This window comes from Strix aluco, chromosome 3, assembly GCF_031877795.1.
Source record: "Strix aluco isolate bStrAlu1 chromosome 3, bStrAlu1.hap1, whole genome shotgun sequence".
In the NCBI taxonomy this organism is placed as follows: Eukaryota; Metazoa; Chordata; class Aves; order Strigiformes; family Strigidae; genus Strix; species Strix aluco.
This window is the reverse complement of record NC_133933.1, coordinates 38,918,822-38,935,670: the sequence shown is the minus strand read 5'-3', so window position 1 is coordinate 38,935,670 and position 16,849 is coordinate 38,918,822. Positions and strand designations below refer to the sequence as shown.

General features: G+C 53.8%; 1 protein-coding gene across 5 annotated transcripts in view; it reads left to right on the top strand.

Annotated features, from left to right (window-relative positions):
• Positions 1 to 118: 118 nt before the first annotated feature.
• Positions 119 to 16,849, top strand: part of TMEM151B (transmembrane protein 151B) — a 30,466-nt gene continuing 13,735 nt past the window's right edge. For 2 of the 5 annotated variants that reach the window (XR_012622449.1, XR_012622448.1), the window contains exons 1-2: positions 119 to 824; positions 3,130 to 3,220. Coding sequence is in view for 2 of the 5 variants with exons in the window: in XM_074818152.1 (XP_074674253.1) it covers positions 649 to 824; positions 3,130 to 3,220 (267 nt within the window). In the remaining 3 variants the exon portion in view is untranslated. Of the gene's footprint in view, positions 825 to 3,129; positions 3,221 to 8,691; positions 8,886 to 16,849 lie in introns of those variants that run through there. The other 3 variants (XM_074818152.1, XM_074818154.1, XM_074818153.1) reach the window with 3 other exon arrangements.

Below are 16,849 nucleotides of genomic sequence, written 5' to 3'. Positions count from 1 at the left end.
AGCATCAATAACTTCCAGTCACAAGTTTTCCTCCCACGCTCAGGATCCGTATCAGTATCTCCAGTTGTGTCCCTGGCATTGCCTGGCTGCGTGACTGCAGTTGATGACGGCAAGGAGCTTCTCCCACACCTTATCAGCCCTGTCCAATGCAGGGCAGGGATCTGGGCCATATATTCATGTCACTCCCTCTCACACACTGGCAGTGGCTGCATCCCAGCTCCATGTGCATCTGCAGCTGATGTTCCTAACCTACACCCAGAATTTCTACTTTTCGAGCTTTGTGTACCCAACTGCTACTAGGTTACCCATCAAATACCTTCCAAAATGCCTTTGCCATTTTCTCTAGTAACATATTAGATGTTACTAGAGATACAGCTTCATCATGGAGTAGTTCCTTGTACACTTTTGCATGGATAAAATCAGGTATTGGGAGAAATCCACTTTGGTCAAATCAGCACAAACTTGTGCGGTGATGCACAAAGATTTCACTTTTCAGTGAACTAGTAGCTGCTTGGTTATGCAGCAAGTGGCAGTCACCCCTTGATTATCTTGCAATGTCCTGTTCCAGTTGGGGCATCGGTGTGGAGCCTGCTACCAGGGCTAGCGCAGGTCCAGGAGCAGTTCAGCCAAAGCACAGAGCCTGAGCTAATGAAACCTGGACCAGCTCTGCAGGGAGGCAACTCGAAATCCACCACTTGGGATTCTACAGTCCAGTCCACTGCAAGATGTCTACACCTCCGACCACCAAACAGCCCCTGGAGGTGGCCTTCCTCTGCTGCTGACGTGAGCTTAGCCGGAGCTAGCAATCTTGCAGCTTCTCTAAGGTGAGCCCTGAACTTTCTTGAGCTGGCTAGTACTCTCCCAGGGCTATGTTGCAGTGGTCTGGTGCAGCTGAGCTGTGGAGACCAAGCACTCCCCATTAAAATCAGCTGTAGCACCCAGGCATCCAGGTCCAGCCACTCTCCGCTCTGACCTTCCAACTACACCCACTAACACTCAGCTCAGGCACCATCTCCTTGCCATCTCTCTTCTGGCTGGGTGTGCCTCTATTAACCCTTCGGACAATTTGACTGGAAAGTCTGAAAGATGAGCTTGGCCACTCTGCTCTGTTACTTGCCTTCTATCACTCATTCAGCAAGGCTTGGGCTCCCTTTCATGCTGTCTTCCCAACAGAGAGCTTTTCTGCACGGCCATGCGGGCTTTGGACTTTCATTATTTTCCAGGGCTCTAAATACAGAGAGATATACATATATGTATACATATACATATGCACATGTATATATATAATGTATTGGCAGGTAGTGGTAGAGGGAGTAAAAACATTTAAACATATGAGGCCAATCTTGATGTTCTGATTTGCTTTTGAGGATTTTAAAACCAAAACTCTAATTCTGGACTCTCTCCAGTCACCCTTAAGATGTGCCACTTAAAATGGTTAAAACTGCTGGGAAAAACTAAAGAGGAAGGGACCTATTCCCACTAGAGGTCAGTGTCAACACATGCTGCTCGAAGGAACCCAGCGCTACTCAAAATAACCTCTCCGGAAAGAAACTCGGCTCAGAAAGGCGCTCCCACCACACTGCACTGCCAGGAGCATCAGGGCAGAGCCTGGACCTGGGAAGGACTCCCCAGGCGACCTGTGACCCCCGGTACTGTCCCCGATAATGCCCTGTCCCCGATAATGCCCTGTCCCCACGTACAGCCCTCCAATTTCCTAAGTGAAACCCAGGTCTCTGCACCCAAGCTCTGCCCACCTCAGTTGCAGCCTGGCCTGGCACCAGCATCTTCTTCACTGCTCCTCAAGCTGTTAACTGGGTGAGATAAGTGAGATGCAGCTGAGAGAGATGGAGAAAGGGAGTTTATACCCAGTCTGTGTCTGGTCCAAGGAAAAATAGTGGTACTTCAAATCCCAGCTGTGGTCCTCTGCCATGTTTAAGGAACATAGGTTATGTGAAATTGTTATAAGCAGTTATTGCCACAGTAATTCACATGACTGGTGCTACATTCCCCCCACACAGACCGTCAACTGCACAGCTCTGGTCCCACGCAAGCACTGGGCTGCCCTGTTCTCTGGGGATGCTGCCCTCTTCCCCTGTCTCTAGCATCAGAAGTGCTGAGCCCATCAGAAAGGTGCTTAGAACCCCATCTGAGGAAGCTCCCACTTCATTTTCCACACCAGAGATGACTCTGGGTGCCCTGAACAGCAACCCAGACCTCTGCCTGGGGCTCCAGCTCCAGCTCGGGGAGCTCAGCCCAGAAGCCACAGGTGCTGGGCTCTTGTCTGGGACCAGAGGCCCTGGGAGAGTGAGGAAAGCTGCAGGATAGATGACAGGCTCTCTCCTCTGACTGCTGTTCCATATATCTGACAGCAAATCAGCTCCATGGTGCACCAAACTGGGTCACTTCACTTTCTGGCCTAACAGAGTGAAGCAGGAACATGCCTTTTAAAGATTCAATGACCAGAAGCAAGGCTGAGCTTTCTAAGGGGTGAGAGCAGAGCAGATCCGCCTCAGGCATCCATTTCTGGGGGGGGGAAATCAGCCTAGAAAATGCTGGTTTGTTCTCCTGTGGTAAGTTTGGCTGAAATCACAGGGTCACTTTGAATCTCTCCAAGGATGCTGCTGTGGACACCTGCTTGCTTTTGCAGTAAGGGATTATTTCCACTCGGAGCTTTCCTCCTTGCAGTCTGTGTTGGATGCCTCTTGTCCTTCTGCTGTGCGCTCACATAACATTACAGGACCCATCGTGCCAATACGGTGATACAACCTGGAGCAGCTCAGGTTTTGTCTACATGTGTTAGGTGGTCAGCAAGTTGCCCAGCTAATGCCCTTCCTGAGAAGGACACACGATTCCCACTGTTGCCCAGAGTCCTGTGGTGGACAGGACAGTTTTTAGCTCCTTCTGTTGTTCACTGTGTGTATATGTGTGTATGATGTGTAGGAAGTTGGGCAAGGTGGATTAATTAATTCTTTGAATGGGGATCACAGCTCACACACCCTGCTCTCAGCTACAGCATTCACTTCCATGAGCAGAATGTGATCAGTATAAAGACGCACTAAAAATCCTCGAGCTTACAAAGTGAATGAACAAAACCCCCAGATATTTTAACAAAATTTCATTTTGAATTAGATCCTTCTTGTGTAACTTCTGTCATCTCCATGACTGCAGTGGCAATGCACTCTGCTTGCATCTGGGCAAATGCATGGCTGATAAGGCCTCGGTATGTATTTATTTATGTCTCTGTGTGTGCGTGTGCAGCTGTGTGTGCTCAGAGCTCTCCCAAAGGAGATGGCAGATGTGGTTATGAATGGGAAGGGGACGGCAGATGGTCTTGGAGAACTGATAATAAAACCATGCTTAAATAGATGGTGAAACTGTGCCCTAGGTGAGAAATCTCGTCACCTGGGGCTCCCTTTGTAGCTAGTAGAGAGATAGACTCACTTCCAGACGGTGGCTCTCATAACCTTTCTCTGGCCACACCGCTTTAACAAAGAGTGCCCCTCCCTGCTGAATAGCTGTGGAAGACAGTGCTCCATCGCTGGACTATCATTTATTCATGACTCTCTAAGCACAGTTTATCTGGCAGGGACTATCCAAAACAGAACAAAAACCTCAACTCACCCAACCATCCCTCAGCTCACCTTGCCAGGGAGCGCAGAACGGATGCTGCCAACCCTGCATCTCGGGCTTCAGCATCACCACACTGGACCCGATGGCCGTTAGGAGGATGGGTTAACTTCCATTTCTGAGGTGCTTCTGCTTGAGTTGCTTCCTGCTTTGCCCCAGCCCCTCACTGTAGCCCTGCATCCGCCCTCTAGCCCAGTCCTTGCTTCCTAAGAGTTCTCTGAGTGGCTTCTCTGCTGGTCCCTAGCAAGCTGCGCAGTGCTGCCAGAGGTATTACTCATGCAAGCTCGGCTCTGCTCCCAGGAGAGTTAAACCTCCCAGCTGCCAGACTGAATTAGAGCTCATGTGTCTCCATGCTTGCATCAGAGTGATTTGGGAACAGGCCTGGTGCAGCCACGCCACTGTAAGCAACTGAGTAGCCTAGGCAGGGGTTAGGAGAGAGGGGTGAGTAGGATGGCTGGTTCAGGGCAGTGGGGAGGGGAGGTGGGGGTGAGCAAGCTGTTTGAAATATTCAGGTGCTGAGCAGGAGCACAGGGCATGCAGAAGGCAGGTGGCCATACCCTGGGATGGAGGAGCCCTGGCACCATGAATAAGTGATGGATGAGTCTGTGTTGCCCAGGTAACAGGTGCTCCTGGCACACCGAAGGTGGGATTGCAGCCATTCCCCAAGGTGGGATCACAGCCATTCCCTAGGACATTGGCTTTGCCGCCAGCCCCAGCCCGTGTGATGGCCCCTAAGTAATGCCGACAGTCATGCGGTGGGCTCTTAGCCCCTTCCCCAGAACAGCCTCGTCTCCCCCACCTGTCCAGGTCTGTGGGGAGAGTTGGGTGGAGAAGGGATGATTCCCCAGACCAGGATGTGTCAGCCCCAACCGCTCAGTGCGAGGAAGGCAAATTGCAAGAGAAACCTATTTTATGCTTTTAGGGAGGTGACTCCCAGGACCGTATCTAGGGACAGGCTAAATTCTCTGAGCCATTAGTTTCTGTGGCTTATTCTTTTCTGGGGGTGATGGGCCAAAGAACTCAGGCAGAACAAAACATTTGCCAGGGGAGGATTTGGGTTGGTTTCCAGGCACTTGGGGTGGTTGCTGCTGATGCTCTGGAGTTATCTCTGATGAGATGTCCTGAGGACTGTCAAACAGCATCTGGGCAGCTCTGAATCCACTTTTTATGTCTAGAGGGGATGTGAGGGAGGGCCCGGGGTATCCTGCTGGGCTGCTGCAGAGAGGAAAGCGATTTAACCCGAGCCAGAAACCTCTGCAGAGCCTCACAAATAATTGTGGTGATGAAGACATAGACTCTCATGGGGCTGGATGGAAACTAAGCAAACTGCACACAGGCGGCCTGTTGGAAAGGGAAGGATCAGAGCAGGGATCAAAGAGTTTCCAATGACAGCAATTCCCATCTGTGAAATACACCCCAGAGCAGGAGCTACAAACCCATCAACTTCACAAGGTTTAAGACTTTGTGCATTTGAGGGTTGCTGGCATCTTGCCCGTGGAGATGCGGACCCATGTCTTGTGATGCTGAAGAGAAACTAGTTCCCCAGTCAGAAATTAGTGACCCCTATGGGTTTCCTTCCCACAATAAAAATGGGCACACCTAGGTCTCCTCCCAGCAGACATGAAGTCTGAGTGTAGCCAAAGAAAATGTAACTAATAGCACAGATTTCCTTGAGGACAATGAGTGCAGAGGTAAATGGCACCCACGCAGTCAACACCGACGACCAGCAATGGCAAAGGGATGTTGTTTAACTGGAGCAAGAGGCACGTTCCTTCACCCACACTTCCCTTGTTGCATTATTAAGGAGTAATTTAATTGGAGTGACACATTCTGGAAGACTCAGGCAGCCAGCATAAAATATCCTTGAAATTTCTAAATGTAATAGGCATTAGTTTCTGAGCTTAAAAAATCCAACATGAGGGGATTCTCTGCTACACATCTTCTTAAGAGAGAAAAAGCAGCAGACCTCTAGGAATCATTGATTGCTTCAAAACAAAAGGCTAAGATTTGATCACACTTGGCCTATTGGACAAAATAAAGCTAAACCCGATGTTATATATACAGAAATTTGCTGCAAAATCCAGTTTTATATTTAGGCTACGAATACCAGCCCAAGCACAGCTATCTCTGGTCACTCGGCTTAAAATGTCTGAATTTTTCCAGAAATGTCAGAATTTTTCCAGAAATGAAAAGCAAATTTACTGCATGGTTAACAACTAAAAACATACTTAACCATGAGCTAAAAGGCAATTTTCTGTAACTACCAGAAGCAGAAGTGTGAGGTCTTTTCTGGCTTGACATATTATGGAACATGAATGGAGAATACCGCTAATATGACCTAGTGCTTTACATCTGCTTGGAACAGAAATGAATGTCTCTGCAGGGTGGTGGATAGAGGGTATCTGGAGAAGAAACCTATTGATATCCCAGTAAGGGCACCACCTCTACTTCAGTTGCCATGTCTTTTTAGAAGCCTGCCTGCTTCTTCCAACCATTTTTTCACATCAGAAGTGCCCCTGTACCAGAAATGTCCCCGCTCTCCAACATGATCTAACAGTAGAGCATCCCAAAACCTACAGAAATAACTGGGGGGAGGAGGGGGGGATTCTCACATATTAAAGCAAAAGATGTTTTTGTCTTTTGCTTTCAAGAGAAAGAGGGGTTGAGTGTTTAGGGCAGTGTGTTATAATTAGGACTCTTGGGTTCTCCCTGTGATGGTGACACAGAACACAATCTTGGACGTTGGCTTTCTCGCTTCAGTTTCCCAATGACGTATGCATCATATAGCCTTATTTCTCCCAATCTCGCAGAGGGGGGGGTCCTGTGCTCTTTGTAATGCGTTATCAGCCATGCCCTCGGGTTCCTATCTGAGGGTTGAAACCTGCTGTGCCTGTTTCCCACAGAAAATGGCTGAGAACTTGTACAACTTCAGTTCAGACAGAGCAGGACACAGGACTTCTTTGTGACAAAAATAGCATAGCTGGTGATATGCTTGGCAGTATTGTCTCCAAGACACAGAAAACACGCTGCCAGGACCAGATCAAAGATACAAACCCCCCTACTTTTGGCTCACCAGTAGCTACTGAATCCACTGGTGGAGAATAAATTGTAGGGTTCTGTGTGGGTGGCTCCACAGGGGTGGCAGCAGCCCGCTTCCCAAGGGGTAGTCCTGGGGGATAACCTGCCCAAAATGGGCACCCCAAAGGAAGCTGCTCCTGGAGTCTGAGGGTGTGCTGTGGAACTCCTTGCCACAGAATGCAGGCAGCATCTACAAGTCCAAAGTGAACATGAATTCAAAAGTGAATGGAAAAATTCCCTGGAGAAAAAGCCACCAAAGACATAAACTCATATGGCCTTTTTTTCCCCTCCACCCTTTTGCTTTGCTCTTTTTGGATAACATTACCATCTTTGGGAGAAAACCCGAGCTGTTCTGGAGGGTGATCATCCCACAGGCGCCTTTTGGTCTAGTTGAGGTCACTTCCTCCGGGAGTCCCTAGCACTATAAAAAGCAGAAATGCATATACATATGCAAATTATTTGCAACTGTCTGTTAGAGCGCATGCGATAGCATACGGTGCTGCTACAGGAACTCTGGCAGTTCTGGGCTTGTGCCTGTTTGCCTTGCTCTGTCATGGTACGCACACACTGCTGAGCTCTCCTTGGAGGCATGGGATCCATCACATGAGCGTGGGTCTGAAACCCTTGAGAGGCAAAGTCTGCCTAGAGGATTGGGCAGGGGGTGCCTGAGCGGTAGGCAGTGAAATTCAGAGCAGGCTGCTCCTGCTTGCTGCTGTTCCCATGGAAACAGGGGAAAAGCGAGAGGAAACGCATCCCCAGCCTCTTTTGAAGATGAGCTCTTTCAGCAGCACCCCCGGCTGCCACACCTATTCCCGTAAGAAACAGTGGCTGACAATTCCCCTTGGAGGCCTCTCCTTGGGTGAGACGTCAGGCCTATGGACCGTTCCTTCCCTGTGCCAGGCAACAGAGTGGGCAAGAGCAAGCCACTCATCCCAACGCCAAGGCTGAGCCTCAGAGCTCAGAAAAAGTCAAGCAATTTCCAGCAAATTCTGCAGCTTATGCTTTTCCCCAGTTTGGATCTGAGGAAGTACCTGCAGAGACACCTGATTTCTCAAGACTCTCAAGGAAGTTGGGCTCTACCTGCAATATCTAGACCTAGATGAGTGTGGACCCTCCCTGAGCTCTGTGTGTGTGTCCCCTGAGGATGTCACTGTGAGTTTAGATGGAGGGTCTGAAGAGACTTTCCCACCCGTCCCTGCAACCAAGCAGGTTAGGTCTATGGGTGAAATACGCTGCAGTCAGCTCTGTGATAGCTAGTTGCGCATCCTTGGGCCCAGTGGAGACCATAGCAGCAAAGACACCGCCTGACCTAAGGTTTTCCCAAGTGCCGGCATTAGCGCTGATGGTCAGCCCTATCCCCCCTGCCCCCAGACCAGCTGGGGCTGCCCACAGATTAGAAAAAAAACCCAGCCGGAGCTCACGCAAAGCGCTCGTGGTCCTCCGAGCTCTCCCACTTCATCCCTAGGGGAGGAAAACCCACGGGATCCCTCACCCTCGCTATCAGCAGCGCAGCCGGGGCTGAAGCCCGCCCGGCCGCCCTGACGCCCCCCCGGCGGGGCTGGGAGTGGGAGCCCTCCCCGGCAGCGCCCGGACGGCAGCTCGGCTCCCGGTGGGGCTCCCGAGGGGCGGGCTCCCTGCCTGCCTGCCTGCCTGCCGACGGCGCCTCAAGGTCACCCGCCGCCCCGCTCGGGCGAGCGCGGATCCCGGCGCGCCCCCATCCATCCCATCCCCATCCCCATCCCCATCCCATCCCCATCCCCATCCCATCCCATCCCATCCCATCCCATCCCATCCCATCCCCATCCCGTCCCGTCCCCCCCGCCTCCGCCGCGGCCCTCCCACCGCGGCTCTGCCCGCCCTCCGCCGCGCCGGGCGCGGAAGCGGCGCTGCGCTGCGGCGGGGCCGGGGGCCGGGGGCCGGCGGGCGGCCAGCGCTGCCGCTGCCGCCGTGCCGCGGCTGGGGGCGGGGGGGGGGCCATGCCGCCCCGCCGCCCGCCCGGCCACCGGCGAGGCAGCGCCCGGCGGCGGGCGGGATAATGCGGCTGCCCGGCCCGCAGGCACTGCCAGCGGGGCGCCCCCGCCGCCGCCATGTCCCCCCCGGCCTCGGCGGCCGCCGCCAGCGAGGGAGGCAGCAGCACGCCGGTGCCTCCGGAGGAGGAGGCGGAGGGGGCCCGAGAGGAGGTGAGGAGAGCGGCCGCCCCCCCCGCCCGGGGCTGCCCCCAACCACCCTCCCCACCCCCGCCCTCCCTCCCCGCCCGCTTTGCATGGCGCGCTCGCTGGCAGCCCCGCCGCCGGCCGGGACGGGCTTTGCCCGCACAGGTACGGACCCCCGGCGCCGGGAGCCCCGCTCCGCTCCCCCGGCCCCGGCGCTGCGGTGCGGGCCGGCGGGGGAGGAGAGGGGGGCGAGGAAACCCGCCCGTCGGTCCCCGCCGCCGGCAGGCTGCCCGCCCGCCGCCCGGCCCCGCTTCTCCATCGCTCGCCTCGCCTCGGGCTCGCCGCCGGGGCTGGAAGGGGCGCAGCCGCGGGGGGGCCGGCGCCGGGGCCGGCTGGGGTGTCGGAGGAAGGGAGAACATCACGAAAGAGAAGCTCGGGGCGCCGCTGGGGCTTCCTGCAGTGGGAAGAGATTGTTACGCCAGGGAGCCTGCAGTGGGAAGAGATTGTTACGCCAGGGAGAAATGGATGTGGGGAACCCCCCCTCCGCCCCGCTTCCTGGCTCTGGGGCGGGGGGAGTGCCAGGAGGTCGCACAGCTGCCTGGGCCCCTGCGAGGGAAGACGCGGTGGGCAGCAGGGGAGAGGAAGCCTGGGGTTGTCGCTGGTGGCTGCTCCCCGCTGGAGGTTGGCTGGGGAGAGCAGAAGGTGCCGACTAGGGCAGGCCAGGTACCAGCGCAGCCTTGCCTTGCCTCCAGGTATGCTGCAGTCCGCCTCAGCTGATGACTTTTCTGGAGTCCAGGTCAGCAGATGCCAAAAAGCATCAGGAGCAGGGTGCTCTGGTGCATAGGGAGCAGCACGGGGGGGCAGGAGCCCCTTTGTCTGCCCCCACAGGTCTGCTTGCAGCTTGGGCTTCCCAAGAGGAGAGGAAGCAACCACACTGACTAGCAAGACCCGCCTTACGCTGTGGGGCTGGCGGCCCATGGAGGGCAGCTAGGCAGCATAGGGAGGGCAGTGTTATCCTGGTGTGGTGGGTTGTCCTCACCGGTGAGACCGCAGCTCAAAGGGCAGCTTGGGGGGGTGCTCAGAAGCTGGCACATCACTCGTCCTCTGCTGTTGAGGAGCTGCGGTTAGCAAGTGCTGCATAATCCTGGTATTCTCTGCCTCCTTGGTTTAGGAAGGACATGCATGCCCATGGACGGTTATTCTATATATGCAGGCTTATATTTAGATATAAATAATTGTGGGAAAGGAATGGTGAAGTTCAAAGACTGGGAAGCTGTACAAATACTGTATACTCTGCTCTGCGGCTGTTCCTCTCTTCCTGCTTCCATTCAACAACTCTTCAAACAGATCCTGGCCAGGGCAGCTGAACAGTGAGGCGCCCTTTTAGCATGAGGACATGCTTGTATCAGGCTGGGACGTGGCCTCTTGCCCCCAGTGCCCTGGCAGTGCTGGTGCTATGTTCAAGGGAGCACAGTGGCTTTTGAGAGGTGCCAGACTGAGAGCCGGTTTGGGTGAAAGAAGTGTAGCAGGGGCAGTGCCTGGGTGAGTTTCCCTCGCCTACGGTGTCCCCTGGCTCGGAGGGATTACGACAAGATTGTCTGGGCTTTGATTGCTTCATGGTGGCTGCCAACTCGGGTGTCAGTATAATCTTACCCTGTGGGAGCAGGCAGAAGAGCTGCAGTCCATGACATGCAGTGTTTAGGCTAAGGGCACGCTTCCCGCGGCCAGAAGCTATCACAGACTTGCATGAAGCAGCTGGTGGAGAAGAGGGAAGCTGCAGCCTCCCCTGACAGTGCCATGCTTGCTGGTGTCTCATCTGATGCAATGAGGAGAGATCTTAGTGGGGAGCTTGGCTTCATGGGCTGACCTAGGGTAATCCTCTTGTCCCCAGAAATACCAGGAGGGGAGGGTGTTCCTGCTCCCCTGTAGTGCCTGTGTAAGGTTGTACTGGCCGTGTGATGTTCTCATTTCCATCAGGACCAACTGCTGGTGCCAGCATTGCTGAACGTCCCAGGAGTGTGGCTGAATCCCACCTGTAAGGGTCTGTTGGCCAGGGCTGACAGGGAGCCAGAAGAGAGGTCTGGGGACTGGAAAATGGGAAATGTGCTCTGTCCTGTTTGAAGGTGCCTCGTCTCGACATATCTCAGGTCACGGTTCCAGGAGCCAGCCAGGGCTTCAGGTGCTGCTCAGCATGTCCCAGCAAGGCAAGTAGCAAGAGCCACTACTGGCCAGAGCTGGCTGAGCCCTTGTTTCCTGGTGGCATCACATGCATACATCTACACTTAATGGTGGTGAGCTGAATCTAAATCAGCAATGCATTTCTGCCTTGGAGGGTAGGAAATGCGAAGGGACAAACTCTTCAGCCTGGGAACAAGCAAAAAAGTATCCCTGTCCTGCTGCTAAGGTGGGATCCAATGGAAGGAACCAGTCCTCCTCCAAGTTGCTGTGTAAAATGGAGACCTTGGTATCGTTGCAGGAGCTGACTGCTGGCAGGCTTCCCTAGCTCCTAGATGCTCAGCCTTCCCCTTTCCTCTGCAGTTGGCAATGCTGCCAGCCTGGGCCTGAGCCAGCTCTTTCTTCTAGGCAGGTAGTTCCTGAATCTGTGGGCATGTGGGGTGTGATGTGGGTGTTTGAGGGGACCATCCCGACCAGGAGTTGCCAGTGGCTGTCCAGGGCCTTGGACAGTACGCAGTCTCTAGAAATGACTGGATCTTCCTCACCTGCCTTGTTCTAGGGATTTGAGGTCAAAGGAAACAGGGCTTATTCATTTGTTGCATGATGTAAGCGAATCGGCAGGGCAGAGCCATGGAAACTCATGCTCAGGAGTCCCACTGGAGTCCCCTGCAAGCTGCTGCCACAGCCTGGCACTTAGGAGCTACCTGGGCCTTCAGGCTGCTGCTCTGAGGCTTTTTTGAATTGTTTTTTCAGCCCTGTAGAGAGCTGTCTCTAGGATATCTAACGCTGCAAACCCCAGGGTGTCTTGTAAAGTGAGGGCTTAGCATTCTGGGGGTGAATCAGAGATTTCAGGCAGGTCTCTGCAGGGAGAGGCAGGTGAGAGGTGCAGGAGGTTAGGACATGGGAACACTTGTTAAACGGGGGGACCGTAGATGGGACTAGGGACAGGCTGTTTCAGAGAGGAGCTTGAAGAGCTTGAAGGATTTCTGGAGATGTTTAGTGTTCAAAGTTGCAGCGTCAAGGTTGCTGGGGTGATGAAGGTATTTTGGCCCATGTACTTGGTCAGCGGTGTGCTGGGTAGGTTTGTCCCCTCGAGGCTTTTTTGAGAAGAGGATTCCCCAGATCTCAAACGAGTTTAGTGCAAGCAGTGACGGGGGCTCCCTCTTCTACTGCCTCTGCCCTGTGCATTGCGGGCATCTCTGTTTGCTTCATGGCCACTCGTAAGTCATCCCGTCCATTCTGTACATCCCAGAGCAGCATCTGCAGGTGTGGGACTCCATCTCCTTTCACCTCAGGGGCGATGTCAGAGGCTAACGCTATGTATGAGGGAGGGGAGGCTGTAGCAGAGGTCCACCCCCTTGCCTTTTTCAATGTGTGTTACAGTTAGCGCCCAGGCGCCTTGTAAGGTTGTCCCATGTGTTCTGCAGGGTGAACTGAAGCACAGAGAAGGGATTTGACTGGGATCCCACAAAGGGTTGCCCAAGCCATGGCTGGACCAGTTCTGCCCTCTAGCACTGCAGAGATGTTAGGTGCACCTGCAGTAGCAGATTTACTTACCATTCACCAGCGTTCAAGCCTGAGCGATGGGGGAGGCTCCCGGTGGTGGATGGAAACCCTGTTTGCAGTGAAGTAGGGCAAGCCTTTAGCTTCGTTCCATCAGACTGCAGCGGGCAGATGACGATGGCATTTATATTAGAGCCTGCTCTCCCAGTGACACTGTTCTGGGACGGAAGGGATTTCCCTTTTCCCCAGCTTTTTCATCTGTGTGTTTGCTGTGCTGGACTTCTCCAAGAGCTTGAGGAGGCAACCTTATTCAGCTGCTTCTGCGGAGGGAAGCTGTGGAGTTGGTTGTTTGCTCCTGTGAGCCCGGGAGACGAGCAGGGATGCTGCAGTTCCTACTGGGATTAGGCTCTGCAGATGGCTCCTCCTCCGTCTCTGCTGTGGTATCCCCTGTCATTGGCACTTGATCAGCTTTTAGAAACCCCACCAGTGCAGCCAATGTGTAGTGTTTTACCTCAAAAGCCTAGGACAAAACTGGGTTGTAAACAGTTTACAGCAGGGGTTAGCGTGACCCTGTAAAAGCGCTGCAGTGTCTAAATACTGCGTAGTCCTAGGAGGAGACTAATGCGTGGACTAGAGCCCTGCTAACACAGTTCCTGGAACCAAGCCTGGGCTGCATCGTGCTCCCTGCCGCCCTGCCCTGGGTGGGTAACTGCAGCGGGGCTTGCCTACATCTCTGCAGGGCAACAGCCAGCATTGCCCTTCTCCTGAGCAGGATGAAGCAGGCAGTGCAGAATGTGAGAGGCCGTGGAGCAACTGGGAGGTGGAATTTGCTTTTCCGAGACTGTCCTGGCCAAAGACCTGTCTCCCTGGTGCCCCTTCCCCAACTTGGCAAATGAGCAAGCGCAATGCTTTGCTTTATTCCTTGTGTCCGTTGGCAGATTGCCCCCTGAACGAGGCACTATTTCTGTGCGAGCCCTCTCACCACACAGACACCCCAGGCTTAGCGTGTGCTTTGCATCTCCCTGAGGCCCCGGTTCAGACCCTCCCCATGCTCCTCCTTTGGCCGAGCAGTCCCCTTAGAGCCTCACAGCCAGGGCTGCTGCTGCTGGGGACGATCTGCAGTGCAGAAGGCAGCTGTGGGAGAGGAAACCTTCAGCTGCCTGGGTAGTGGCACAGCAGTCCAGCACAGGAGAGCCGTTGCTGCAGCTGAGCAAAGCCAGAGGGATCCGGGCAGACTCTTGTAACTGCAGCATGGACCTGACCAGAGAGGGCAGAGCTCAGGCGGCTCTGTCTGCTGGGTGGCCCCCCTTCCTCTCCTCGCTCCCTTTTCTCTTACACAGGGTTCCCTTCTTGCCCTGTGACCACAAGGCTGCCGCAGTGGTGGGTCTCACTGGGAAGACTGGGGCACACGTGTGTCCGTGCTGGAGGTGCCAAGCAGAGCCTCTCCCTGTTGCCAGCAGACCAGCACTGCCTTCCCTGGGCTCTGTGTCTCTGTCACCGGCTCTTGCTTTCAGCTGATGGCCCCAAAGAACTCAGTGCTACTGATGCTCAGGATCCACAGCAGGACATGCCACCATTCCCCTTGCCACTGGTGGTCCCTCTGGATGTGCCGCCTACTTTGCTCATGGCAGGCGGGCTGCCGGGGCGGGCAGGAAGGGAAGCTCCCTGCCTCTGGGAGAGAAACCTCTGTTGGAGATTTGGGCCGGATCCAGCCCTGCTAATCGCAGTGGCAGAAGTCCCACTGGCATGGGGTGGACCAGGCTTTGGCAAGGTGTAGGGAGGAAAGATTAGCACATAGGACTCGAGGGGACCACGCCAGGGCTGAGGGGCTCTGCGGGGAGAGCAGGGGGACATTTCTTAGAGGAAAGGAGAGGCCCAAATCTGTCCTTAGACCTGCCAGTGGTGTTGTGACTTCTGGTTCTTGCTTTAATTTTCCTTTTTGTGAAAGTGACCCCTCTGCTTTCTGGCAGTGTGAGCCTATTAAGCTCTTTGAGATCACTGGATGAAAGAGCCCTCCAGTCTGGTGTACTCAGGAATGGAGCAGGGCTTGGGGCAGGCATGAACTTCACTGCCCTGAATGGTGTCATTACAGCTGGTGTTAGGCCCTGCAACGGCAGAGGTGAGCTCAGGAGCTACGCTGCGTGCAGCTGGGGCGGGAGAGCAAAGCTGAAAGCCTCTTACTGAGTTTTGTGGCATCTGCACCAGGCTGGGGTTCTTGTCTCCCTCTCTCAGGTTGCACCTTTGGAGATTGCTGGGTTGGATGGCATTTGGGCTGGATTAAGTCTTTTGTATAAGAAAGCAAATAACCTTCTGCATGTTCTGCCTTTGGTTGTGATAATATGAGGTCTCACTGACCAAGCTGGATCAATACATGAGACTTCAGGGTGTTGCAGAGAGTGACAGCAGTTTCCTTAAGTGGGGTTTTCCCTGGGTCTTTGTGAAATCCTGCATGGCTCCTATGGTGAAGTCATCAGTGCAATCCCTTTTAAAAGTCCTGTTGCTGAAGTATTGCCCTTTCCTCACCATGAAAGACCTGCGAGCAGTTTTTCCAGAAGTATGGGCTGTCACACCCAAAAAAAACCCCAGTGCAAGCAGGGACATTTGCTGGCAGCTGCTCGCCCATCTTGCTGTGGCAGATTGGTAGGGTTCACTTTACTGCCCTCCTGAACACCTTTTAGGATGTTACTCTATATTTGCTTTCTCTTCCACCAGAGGCGGCTGCGTTTCAGCCATGGAAAAGTACTTTCCCATTTGTGTGGTTTGTAAAGCACTTGAGAAGCACTTCAGAGCCTCTTGGGCTGCCAAGTGTTGTGGTGGGAATCGCCATTACCAAACAGAGGCCTTTCCAGTTGCAGAAGGTCCGTTTCTCTGCCTTACAGGCACCCCAGGCTGCTTGTGCTGCCCTGGTAGGAGAAACTTAGCAGAATGAAGCCCCCATAGTCCAAGGGGAAATAGTTAGTGACCTGCTACACCACTTAGACACACACAAGTCTATGGGGCTGGATGGGATCTGCCCAAGGGTACTGAGGTAGCTGGTGGAAGTGCTCACCAAGCCACTTTCAATCATTTATCAGCATAACCAGGGATGTCCCAGTTGACTGGAGGTTAGCAAATGTGACGCTCATCTACAAGAATGGTTGGAAGGAGGATCCCAGGACCTACAGGCCTGTCAGTCTGACCTCAGAGCTGGTGAAGGTTATGGGGCAGGCCATCTTGAGTGCCATCACATGGCGTGTACAGAACAACCAGGTGATCAGGCCCAGTCAGCATGGGTTTATGAAGGGCAGGTCCTGCTTGACTAACCTGATCTTCTATGACAAGGTGACCCACTCAGTGGATGAGGGAAAGGCTGTGGATGTTGTCTACCTAGACTTTAGTAAAGCCTTGAATACCATTCCCCACAGCATTCTTCTGGAGAAACTGGCTGCTCATGGCTTCTTTGCTGGGTAAAGAACTGGCTGGATGGCCAGGCCCAAAGAGTTGTGGTCAATGGAGTTAAATCCAGTTGGTGGCCGGTCACAAGTGCTGTTCCCCAGGGCTCAGTACTGGGACCAGTTCTGTTTAGTATCTTTCTCAATGATCTGGACAAGGGGATGGAGTGCACCCTCAGTAAGTTTGCAGAAGACACTAAGTTGGACAGGAGTGTTGATCTGCTTGAGGGAAGGAAGGCCCTACAGAGGGATCTGGACAGGCTGGATTGATGGTCCAAGGCCAGTTGTATGAGGTTCAACAAGGCCAAGTGCCACCTCCTGGACTTGAGTCACAACAGCTCCATGCAACGCTACAGGCTTGGGGAAGAGTGGCTGGAAAGCTGCCTGGCAGAAAAGGACCTGGGGGTGTTGGTTGACAGCCAGCTGAATATGAGCTGGCAGTGTGCCCAGGTGGCCTTCTTGGCATCCTGGCTTGTATCAGAAATAGTGTGGCCAGCAGGACTAGGGAAGCGATCTTATCCCTGTACTCGGCACTGGTGAGGCCACACCTCTATTACTGTGTTCAGTTTTGGTCCTCTCACTACAAGAAAGACATTGAGGGGCTGGAGTGTGTCCAAAGAAGAACAACGGAGCTGGTGAAGAGTCTAGAGCACAAGTCTTATGAGGAGTGGCTGAGGGAACTGGGGTTGTTTAGCCTGGAGAAAAGGAAGCTCAGGGGAGATCTTATTACTCTTTACCTGAAACTACCTGAAAGGAGGTTGTAACAAGGTGGGTGTCAGTCTCCTCTCCCAAGTAACAAGCAATAGGACAAGAGGAAGTGGCCTCAAGTTGCACCAGGGGAGGTTTAGATTGAATATTATGAAAAATTTCTTCACTGAAAGG